Raw genomic sequence first — 11,983 nt, 5'->3', positions numbered from 1 at the left:
TGGGAAGGCTTTGCCATTTCCATGGGGCTGAGGCATGTTCTTGGCATTGCCACGCTGATGTCGACAACACACATCCACTCGGGGTACACTTACCCTCTGTACTGATCCTTTGCCACTAAAATTCAGCAAATTAAATTCAAGTTCAAGCAAAGAGCATAAGCTGTCAGTTCGACAGCCATGTAGTTAGCAATATTTATAAGGATTAAAAACCATGATTTACATTAAAATTAGACAAATAATCCATCTTGTAAAGAGTTGTTTGGGTTTAGAATGGCAACAATGTAAGTGAAAACCCAGTTTATTTTTTCAGGACAGGGTTTCTCTGTGTATCCCTGGCTATCCTGGAAGTCACTCTATAGACCAGGCTGGCTTCGAACTCAGAGATCTGTCTGCCTCTGCTTCCCAAGTGCTGGGATTGAAGGTGGTTGCCAATACACCCGTCTAAAAACCAATTTTAGAGTGTATTAATTAGTGTAAGAATTTTTATTCCTGTCGTTCCTTTGTACTTGAAGGTCTATTTAAGAAAATAAAACTGGCCTATAGGCCCTGTATGGCCGGCAGACTGGATGGATTGCTGTCAAGAAGATTCAGATGGAGGAGGCTGGGGAGATGGCTCAGCGATTAAGAGCACAGACTGCTCTTCCAGAGGTCCTGAGTTCAATTCCCAGCAACCACATGGTGGCTCACAGCCATCTGTAATGAGATCTGGTGCCCTCTTCTGGACAGCAAGCAGACAGACAGAACACTGTATACATAATAAATAAATAAATCTTTTTAAAAAAAGAAGATTCAGATGGAGTTATCTGGCATATCATACCAGTTATCTGATGAATATACAATCAGTACTCAGGAGACTGAGGCAGGAAAAAGAGTGTGAAGGCCACTTAGTAACACAGTGAGATCCTGTCTCAGAAAATCAAACAAATCAGTCAACAAATATAAATATCATTAAATACACATCCTAGTGTAAAAAGTGTATCATTGTCTTCATGATATCTTGTAAAGATGAAGAATAACAGGTTTATTCAGCTTGTCTAATATATATATATATATATATATATTATGTAAATACAGTCTCTGACCCTGCTTTTCCAACACCATTCTGCAAGTCATCCAAACTCACAATAGAAATTAAGAAAAAATACTCATAATGTTACTACCAGAGTTAGCACATTGCTCAGGTTCTTAGAGTATATTGAGTATAATGCAAAATATAAAATAACAAGACCCTTAGTCTCCACTGTTAGATAATGGTAAAGATTTATTGAATATTTTTAAGAGCCTGGTACTGGGATCTAGAGAGATGGCTCAGTGGTTAAGAGCACTGGCTGCTCTTCCAGAGGACCCAGGTTCAGTTTCCAGCACCCCCACCCACGACAGCTAACAAATGTCTGAACTCTAGTTCCAGGGGATCTGGCATCCTCACACAGACATACATGCAAGCAAAACACACCAATGCACATAAAACAAAAATAAATACATGATTTTTTTAAAAGTTTCAAAAACATAATGGGTTTATATTTATATCTATATGTGCATAGATATTTAATAGGTTAATGATTTTAATCAACTTTTAGGTGATTTTTTTGTCTTGATTCATTTTGACTTAGCTTTTTTTTTTTTTCTGAGACAGGGTTTCTCAAGTGTAGACCTGCTAGTCCTGTAACTTACTCTGTAGATCAGGCTAGCCTTAAACTCAGAGATCTGCCAGCCTCTGTCTCCCATGTGCTGGAATTAAAGGCATGCACTACCACCACTTTGCTAAAATAAATCTTAAAAGAAAGCCTGGCACCATGCTAAATATTATATATACATAGTTCCATTTAGTCCACATGCAGAAATATGGTTGTTGATCCTAAACTTTATTTGCTACTTTTTGTTTGTGTGTGGGTGTACATGTATGGACTTCTGTGTATATGTCCATGCTGATGTCAAGTGTCTTTCCTTAGTTGCTCTTCATCCTTATTTTTTAAGGCAGGTCTCTCATTGAAAGTGAAGCTTACCGGTTTAGCTGGGCTGGTTGGACAACAACCTTTAGGGAGCGACCTGTCTTTGCCTCCCCCAACCAAAGGCTAGGGTGACAACCATATGATGCAATGCCCAACTTTTCATGTGGGTGCTGGGGATTCAGTCTAGGGTAGTCCTGCTTACATGGGAGGCACTTTACCAACTGAGCAACCTCCCCAGCCCCCCAGTGTAATACTGTGATCTGATGTACTCTTCTGCGCTTCACAATGTTCACATACCCTGCACAGATGAACACGCAAGTGAAACATCCAGACACATAAGATAATAATAAAATGTTCAGACAGTATTAAAGTAAAACATGAAAGGGGCTGGGGAGATAGCTCAGTTACAAACTTCTAGATCCTGTTATGTAGACCAAGCTGGCCTGGAACTCACTGAAATCCAACTCCCAGGCATTAGAATTACAGGCATGTAGGACTCTGCCCAGTTGCTTTCATCTTGTGATTGAGCTAAGAGTAATGGCCCAAGAGGTGGAAGAAAGGTTGCTTGGAGGGACACGTGCTAATGGCTCAGTATTGGTGGGGACGAGCAAGCCTCATAGAGCTGTCGCAAAGCTTGGCAGGCAGGCTAACGTTAGCCCAGCAACACGCACTGCTAACTCATGGCTTTATGAGTTTGTGGGTTTGTTAATATGACAATTTCTTTAACTGAGTTCTCAGAGTAATTAAAAAGTATGTTTATACATTTGAGATGACTCTGGGTAAAAACGATTTGTCAACAAGCCTGATGACCTGAGTTCTATTCCCAAGCCCCACAGGGTGGGAGAGAACTACACACACACACACACACACACACACACTAAATATTATAAAAAAACTGTTCTGGGGCTGGAGAGATGGTTTGACTTTTAAGAGCACTGACTGCTATTCTAGAGGACCTGGATTTGAGCCTTAGCACCCAATGGAAGCTCACAACCCTTTCTAAGTCTAGTTCCATGGGATCCAATACCCTCTTCTGGCCTCTGGGGGCACTGAACACTCATGGGGCACAGACATACATGTAGGCAAAATACCTATACACACAAAATTTAAAAAAAGAACCAATCAAACCACTCATATTCTTTCTTTCTTTATTCATTCATTCATATTTACTTATTTAATTTTTTGTTTTTCGAGACAGGGTTTCTCAGTAGCTTTGGAGTCTGTCCTGGAACTCGCTCTGTAGACCAGGCTGTCATTGAACTCACAGAAATTTGCCTGACTCTGTCCCCCAAGTGCTGGGATTAAAGGCGTGCGCCACCACCGCCTAGCTATTCATTATTTATAAATGTAAATGATGATGTGTCTTTTAATTGCTTTGGGAACGTGGGAAATTAGTTCCTGATACTTTTTTGTTTTGTTTTTTTTGAGACAGGGTTTCTCTGTAGCTTTGAAGTCTGTCCTGGAACTAGCTCTTGTAGCCCAGGCTGGCCTCGAACTCACAGAGATCCGCCTGCCTCTGCCTCCCAAGAGCTGGGATTAAAGGTATGTGCCACCACCACCCAGCCCTAGTTCCTGATAAAATGCATGATAGGACCACAGAAATTTGTATATCAGTAACTAAAATGTAAGCAATATGGTATAATTGCTATTTGCCATCTTCATATACAAACAAGAATATACAAGCTACCTGTAATAATATACACAATCTTGTAAAAAATCCTATTTATCTTTTTCTATGGTTATAATCGTACAGTGCTTTTAGAAGTAAAAGATACTGAACTGTCTAGAAATAGTTCTAACTAACAGTGAATCTTATTTTCAAATTTTATCAAGGAAAAAGAAAATAAAACAGACAAAAAAAATACCCAAGCCAGGAGAGTTGAGTCCCATGTACATGGAATACATGAACAGTATTCCACGAGAGTCACATATACACAGAAGACATAAACATTATTCCAGGAGAATCACGTATACACAGAAGACATGAACAGTATTCTAGGAGAATCATATATACACAGAAGACATAAACAGTATTCCAGGAGAATCACATGTACGCAGAAGACATGAACAGTATTCCAGGAGAATCACGTATACACAGAAGACATGAACAATATTTCAGGAGAATCACGTATACACAGAAGACATGAACAATATTCCAGGAGAATCATGTGTACACAGAAGACATGAACTGTATTCCAGGAGAATCATGTATACACAGAAGACATGAACAATATTTCAGGAGAATCACGTATACACAGAAGACATGAACAATATTCCAGGAGAATCACATATACACAGAAGACATGATCAGTATAGATTCATTTTAGTTAAGTCCATTCTACTTACACACTTAAAATACAAAATACTTCTCAATTTGTGAAGAAGCTGACTGCACTTAGCACCAGAAAGGAACTGTACTTTCAATCAAGAATTCAACATCCTGAACCAGAAAAGAAAGTCCATGAAATCCAGATGTACTACAGCCATGCCTGGGTTGCCACCTGCACCTCGGAGCTACTTGATGCTGCGGACTACTCTCCTGCAGTGGCTTGTCTTCATTTCCTCCAGCGCTTGCTCCAGCTGCTGAACCAAATGGAGCAGGGTAGCTGGGTCTGTCTGCAGAAGATGGGTGCTGTGGTCGCCATTCTGATCAAGGTGCAGCTTTAGAGTCACTGCTGGTTTAATCTGTTGCCGGAGACTTCTGCTTGCAAGCTTGGAGACACAGAAAGAGCAGTTATTCTTTAGTAAGTATGCTGCACAGGTAACTTCTAAATTACACTGTACCAGGTTAAAAATAAAATGAGATGAATCACAAACTTTAAAATGAAAAGTAAACTTTAAAACTTTTGCAAAGAAAAAAAACCTGGTATTGTAAATGAAACCTCATAGTATGAAAAAAATTCCTTAAACAGGATAAAAAGCGCACGCCTTTAATCCCATCACTTGGGAGGCAGAGGCAGGTGGATCTCTGTGAGTTCGAGGCCAGCCTGGTCTGCAGAGTGAGAATTTCAGTACAGTCAGGGCTGTACAGAAAAACCCTGCCCCCAGAAACAAAACAAATAAATGAATAAATAAATACACTTTAATTAAAAAAGGTAATATAATACAGTAAGGAGATAGTAAGACAGAAATGGCATACCATATAGAAAGGAGGAAAAGATTATAAAGGCTTACATTCTTTACACTTCTAAATTCCCATTTTTCTGATTCACCTAATGATGCCAAATTAGTTTTCTTAAACAACTGCTTCAATTTTACATGTTTATCCAAGATCTACATGGTTTCCCAGTGTCTGCTACGTTATATCTAAACTCTCACCAAATTTTTGTAACCTATTTTACTCTCTTACAGCCTACAGATGAGTGACGCCTCAACCCCTGCACGTGAACACAGCTTCAATGGGGTTAGAAGGAAAATCTGTGTCCTATCTTAGATGCTGGGTACCTTTGGGAAGGAGGAAACGAGCACTGGTAAGAGGTAAGAAAGATGTTTGTGGGGTGCTGGTCATGGTCACGTCCACGTTACGCATATGTGACTATGTAGTAACTCACTGAGTGCAGAGATCTGGACACTTTCCTTTGTGGGTTTCATGTTCCGGAGAAATGACTGAAGAAAAAAAGGCATTGCCAAAAACAAAAACAAAACCCCACAAACAACTGTTTTTTTAAATCATCTTTTCTTAAAATGATTTCTTTAAAACTTTACAAATTGGGGCCTCTAGGATGGTTCAGTGGCCTGGGGCACTTTCTGCTATGCCTGATAACCTGAATTCAGTCCCTCAGGACAACAAAAGTTGTCCTCTGACCTCTACACAAGTGCCACGCACATACACTAATAAAGACATAATAAAAACAAATTAAAAACCTTTGCAAATTAAACTTAGTAAATTATATTAGAAGTAAAAGGAAATGAGCTATCTGTGAAATGACCCAAAAATGACCATTAAAATATAAACATTTTTTCAAACCAGAGTTTGGTTAAGGAGGTAAATAACAGAGCATATAAATAATTCTTCTAGTCTATGCCAGGTTATTTTTTAAAAGCCGTACTTGTACATCTAGTCGCCATTCAAGACTATGGTAACTGGGAAGACGAGGTGCCAACTCATCCAGAATAGTTCTGATCTCCTTTCTGTTGTCCAGGTAGAGCTGAAGCAATAATCTATTCAGTTCTTCGGAGAATCCCAGGACAAAAACAGAGTCTTGGAAATCCAGTTCAGAAATCTAAAGATAAAATTGAGTTCAACAGATCACTGGGATTTACCTTTGTCTAGTAAATGTTAGATATTTCTAAACACAAACATTCTGTCTACAACATTCCTTACAGTTAAAGACAATCACTGACCACCATCCAAAATCCAAGTTACTAACATACAAAATAACCTCATTAAAATACAAAAAGAGGCAGCCTCCCTGGTTCAGATCCAGCTGCTTTCCCCAGACCTGGGGTCCCATGGATGCATTGTACCCAGATGGAATGTTACCCCCTTAAATACCATTTTTCTTCCAGAGCCACTTTGTTTTTCAAACACGGTGGTTCTGGGCTGGGACTGTCCCTTAGATAAGAGTAGATCTGGAGCTACAGTCTGAAGAACTGGGCTCAAGTTCAAATGAGCCTTCTTTTTCCTCTGCTTTTTCTCTTGACTGAAGGCAAACTATTATTTGTGAGACATGGACTATGGCAGATCGAATGATCCTGACCTCAAGAAAAAGCATCTCTGGCCTTCTGGACGCCTGTTGTGCTGTTGTCCCACAGCTTTCTGCCCCTTGTTTCTTACTAGTTTCTTGAATTGTTCTTGTGGACTTTTCCTCAGGGATATACTGGCCTGCAGGTCCTAATTCCCCCGCTCACCACAAGAGAATTAGCTCACTTGCTGTCTGATCATGATGCATTGGTGAGCGGACCATGCTTCAGTAACTCTGACCTGATCACCCTGGACCTGGTCGTGTTCTACTGCCAGACCTTTCCCTGGGGGGCTTGAACACAGAATGGGGAGGTGGACACTCACGTCACAGACCCACACATTTCTGCCTGACTGGGCCTGCAGATTTAGGTGCTAGACTTAAGGCTCCTCCGATCATCCAGCTCCCTCTCCACTGGTACTTAAACTGATGTGGATGGGAATTGAGGGATGAGTTGAGGGCGGAGGGATGAAAGGGGGAATCAATGTGCTTCGTTCGGCCTGATGTGAAGGATGGTTGGTGTTTTTCCTGCATTGTCTCTTTTCTTACTGTTTCTTTAATAAATGGGATGAGAGGGCAAAAAAAAAATACAATTAAGACAGAGAATTTTATTGACTATTTTTCCATCAAGCCAAATACTGACTGCTGATACATAAAGAAATGCAATATTTCATTCTCCTCTCTCCTCGGATACACACATGGTGGCATATGATACAGAATTTTACAATTTATACTAGCAAGAGACATTTATATTAGATAATGCCCTTAACACTACCGTTTAGGTATACTGCAGAAATTCGATTATGAGTTACTAATTTATATTAGCAAGAGGCATTCTTATTAGATAATGCTCTTAACACTACCGTTTAGGTATACTGCAGAAATTCGATTATGAGTTACCAATTTATAACAGGTGCCTGTGTGAAAGGATCTGGGTAATACAATACCATTCTCAGAAGCCTTACCATGAGCTTGGAGCTCTCAGTAAGAAGATATGTCAATCCTTCCACACCATGCTGGATAGTGTCACTACTCACATTGAGTTTCCCTAAGGAAAAAAGAAAAAAATGAAAAGATTATCCTTTTGTTTGAAAACAAACAGACAAAAAACACGTTTAATTACCCTAAGTTTTCAAACAGTTTAATGAAAAGTGAGTTAAACAGAGATTCCTGTTCCTTCTCAACCCACCCCACTAACCAGATGCCTTCGGTATTTCTCTCCAACCACCCATAACGAAATACAGACCTGTGAACAGGGACACACAGCCCCTTCAAGCCAGGCAGAAAAGGAACTCAACAGGGATGTTCTTAACCACACCACCACCCCCTCTGTCTTCCATAACGGCGGCTTGAGGGCAGCAGTAAACGCTAACTGAATCCTTGAATGAAGTGCTCAGCTAATCTGACAGTTCCACTTCATGAGCGTGCAGTATTTACTAAGCAGGTGGCACTGTATTTATTTAAAATACGAAGGCACTTATTTATTTATTTATTTATTCATTGTGAGCTTTAAAATCTCAATTACTTGCAGAGGTTGCGCCCTGGTTAACGGCTATGCAATGGGTACAAGACCCTAGGTCTTGCTAAGGTCCCTGCCGGACTGAGCAAAAGGGATTGGATAGCACTTTCCAGTTCAACAGACAGAGCCTGTCTCCTCCCTTTCTTACTGGCGGCGCCTTCGTAGATCTTCGGGTTAGATCCCCGTCGGAGGAACTCCACCGCTATCCTCCCGAACTCGGCGACCACTGCAACGGAAGTCAGGAGGCCGTAAGTGTCAGGCTGGACCCAGGGCTGTCCCCGGCCGCATGCATCCCGCACTCCCTTACCTGCGCTATCCACTTGCGGTAGGAAGGCCAGGTGCTCCTTATGCTCCTCGGACAAATCGAGCAGCATTTTAGCAGAGAAGGCCTCCTCCAGCCTCCGACATTCAGCGCCGTCCCCGCCCTCGCTACTTCCTGCCTCTGTGCAGGGAAAAAGAAGCTCGGGCGGCGCTGCACTGCCCATGCTTTGGGTTCCGGTGTCTGGCGGTCCAACCGGCACTGAATCTCAGGGCTCACGGGGTAGGAATGGAGGGGGCGCTGGGGCGCGGCTGAGTAAGAAGGCCCAAATCTTCCATTCATAAATCATCCTGCAAAAGTATAACATGTGGGACTGGAGAGATGGTTCAATGATTAAGAACCCTTGTTGCTCTTGCAGAGAACCCAGGTTCAGTTCCGTACTCAAATGATATCTCACAACCATGACTAGTTCTAGTTGTAGGGAATACAACGCCCTCTTGTGAACTCCATGACCATCAGGCACGTACGTACTGTACGTAGGTACATGCAAGCATATATACTTATGCACACAAAGTAAAATTTTTAAAAAACTATAATATGTGCTTACTAGGTGCACTGCTCTAGGCTCCATGTGGGGCGTAGGTTAATAATATCAATAACCAACATTTGTTAATCAGTGTCACACTTCATAAGAAACTCGTTATGTAGATCCATTACCACTTTCATATAAGGACACAATGAGTGGAGCAACAGAGACTTTATTTGTCTGCACACAACTTTTGTATGTGGTTTATCTCATGTTGTAGTTTCAATAACCATGGCCACCCTTTTAAAAAGGAAGAAACCAAAGCAGAAGATTTTATGTCAAAACTTGAAGGAGATTGTTAGAGGCCTCACCTGTCTTCTCCGAGCCACATTTTTTCTGCATGCACACCGGGCTTCATGTTTAACATTTGTAACATTTAGCATATATATGCTAATATATTATGACATATCTATGATAATTATTATTACATGTGTGTCTGATGTATGTGAGCCCGAATGTGTGAAGGTCAGGGGCCAACATTCAGCAGTAGTATCTCCTCCTCTCCACTGTGGTATCACAGGATGGAACTTGGGTCATCAAGCTTGCCATCTCCCTGGCAATTTTGATTGTTTGGCATGTTTGGGGTGCTGGAGATCATACCCGGGTTTTCTTCATGGTAAATGTGCTACCACTAATTATGTCTTCAGCACTGTACAAAGTTTTATGTATGAATCTAAATTATGATGATGGTAATAATGATGACAATAACAGATGTTTGTACAATTCAGAACTTTTTTTTTTTTTTCGAGACAGGGTTTTTCTGTGTAACAGCCCTAGCTGTCCTGGAACTAGCTCTTGTAGACCAGGCTGGCCTCAAACTCACAAAGATCCTCCTGCCTCTGCCTCCCAGGTGCTGGGATTAAAGGCATGCACCACCCTAGCCCAGCTCCATTATTTTTATCTTTTGATGATGTGTAAGAATTTGGTCACTTCTTTTGCTTTGGTTCATATATAAAAGACTATAGAATGGCAATTGATAGTGACTCTCCAAATCTTTCTCCTACGGTAGGAGGAAAAAGAAGGAGGGAAAAAAAGGGGGGAAGGAGAGAAAGAAACAGGGGAGAGAGAATTCATTACTATCTTTTTATCTAGAAGACTAGGGATTTAACCCAATACCTCTTAAATGCTAGCCAGGTGCTTTTATCATCCTCAACTAGAGAAGCCTTTTCTTAATCTGCCATCAACACAGATTAAGCTTCCCTTTTTCTACCATATCCTTTACATCTAATTACAACTGTTTGCTCCACTGATGTCTCTTTGAGGGACAAATGAGGAAGACCCACTACTCTTTAGTGATCAGATGTTAAGAATTATTAAAGTGCTGTTAAAAACATCATTAATTTAATGATAAAAATTTAAGTTTTTGTGCAATAGCCTTCTGCTGTTCATTGTTCAGTATTGAGTAGAAACATCGGGGAATGGGAAGTTTCACTTCCTAGGTGGCAGCTGCTAGTCTATCCCTTTCTGTTTTTGCGCTTTAAGCAAAAGGATGGCCAGTCAACAGCTAGCTGGACTATCCTTACACAACCACTGACTGCTTTGTACCCTCCCTAAACACCTAGAGGAAACCACACAGGTGCTTGCATTGGTTTCATAAGGTGCAACCTTAACCAGGGTGGTTTTAAACTCTTTGTCTAAGACTTTGTGCTATCGCAAGCCTTTTGTGAACCCAAGGAGAGCCTGTAAGCATTTCTATTTAGGTCAGAAAGGGAACGCTTCCCCTGGTGACCCGCCAAAGGACTGCTATGCTTTGCATAAAAGGGAAGATGCTGAGCAAACATACCTTCATTTACGTGTGAGGTTTTGCTGTGATCGATGCAACACCAGTTCTTTGGATTTAGAAGCTGGCTGCTCAGTTGGTGAGCCAGGAGGGATCACTCCCCTTGCACTGCATTTCCTGCTGCTGCAACTTTAGAACCAATAAAAGGCTTTTCTCCGGAGGTGGAGAAGCAGACACAGTAAAGCAGCGACAGCGGTAAAAGCAACAACTGTCACAACTGAGCAGCCAGCACACCAGGCTACAGAGGTGACAGAGCTGTCTGATGCTTGACAGCGGAAGAGGGAGAGCTGAGAGGCAAGAATGGTAAAATGGCTGGTTTCTCAGCAACTGAAGAGGGATAGAAGAACCAAACAGAACGGCTGAGTGATATGGCTCAGTAGGTAAAGGAAGATTGCTGCAAAGCATGAAGACCTGAATTCAATTCCTGTGATCCACAAGAAAAAAAAAAAAACCTGACTCTTATATGTTTTTCTCTAAGTTCTCAGAGCACACTGTGGCACCTGTGTTCACATACACATAAACACATTCTCCCTCTTCCCCCACCCCTTTCTCTCTCTCGCATTCTTTTCTAATGTATTAAAAATTGTTTTTTAAAAAGAACCAAAGAGTAGCTGCAGGTCTTGGTTGTTGGAAGAGTTCATGAGTTCTAGGGAGTCAGTCTGTGTTTTACAATAAATAATATTAAAAAATCTATAAACAGAATCCTAACTGCTCAGGAAGTAATTTAAAAAAACCCTAGTGCTGGATGGCATGTGCCAGCTGGTGCCTGTAATTCCTAGCACTTGCGAGGCTGAGGCAGGAAGATTGCCACAGGTTTTAGATGGACTTGGACTATAAAATTAGTTCCAGGCCAGCCAGGACTACAAATTACACTATGTCTCATAAAACCAGACTAAGCCCCAACAAAAAGAGCAATGGAAATTAATCACAAAACATCAGAGCCCACGTGAACAACAGTATTACAAATGTTTTTCAAATCTTCCTAGAATCTGATGTCACAACAGCACTGTCTTTTAATAGGTGAGATTTATCCAGCAGCTTGAAGAAGTTTCCTAGTTTCTTCAATAATTCTACATGTATACCGGGGCCTACTGTCCACACAGACGTACACCTCTTAAAACCACTATGTGTTAATGTAATATCCTTGAGGTCTATTGTATACAAGCTTTACTTCAGTTTGAAAAAAAAATACTAGCAAGAGATGTTCC

At 41.1% G+C, this 11,983-nt stretch overlaps 1 protein-coding gene across 1 annotated transcript; it reads right to left on the bottom strand.

Moving 5' to 3' along the window:
- Nucleotides 1-3,175: 3,175 nt before the first annotated feature.
- Commd2 (COMM domain containing 2) lies at nt 3,176-8,583 on the bottom strand. Its single transcript, XM_041659284.1, has 5 exons — nt 8,458-8,583; nt 8,299-8,376; nt 7,597-7,679; nt 5,999-6,172; nt 3,176-4,661 (listed from the first exon to the last, which is right to left on the bottom strand). Exons 1-5 carry the CDS (start codon nt 8,522-8,524, stop codon nt 4,464-4,466), a joined length of 600 nt encoding a protein of 199 aa, XP_041515218.1. The 5' UTR covers nt 8,525-8,583; the 3' UTR covers nt 3,176-4,463.
- Nucleotides 8,584-11,983: the final 3,400 nt, after the last annotated feature.

This window comes from Microtus oregoni, unplaced genomic scaffold, assembly GCF_018167655.1.
Source record: "Microtus oregoni isolate MIOR12 unplaced genomic scaffold, Mior012 000010F_ref0000083, whole genome shotgun sequence".
In the NCBI taxonomy this organism is placed as follows: domain Eukaryota; kingdom Metazoa; phylum Chordata; class Mammalia; order Rodentia; family Cricetidae; genus Microtus; species Microtus oregoni.
This window is presented reverse-complemented; position numbering and strand designations above follow the sequence as displayed.

Coding starts and splice junctions, on each gene's coding strand:
- Commd2 (XM_041659284.1), bottom strand. CDS start 8,524: ATGCTGCTCGATTTGTCCGAGGAGCATAAGGAGCACCTGGCCTTCCTA. Junction 8,377..8,457: donor ACCGCAAGTGGATAGCGCAG/GTAAGGGAGTGC, acceptor CTTCCGTTGCAG/TGGTCGCCGAGTTCGGGAGG. Junction 7,680..8,298: donor GATCTACGAAGGCGCCGCCA/GTAAGAAAGGGA, acceptor TTTTTTCCTTAG/GGAAACTCAATGTGAGTAGT.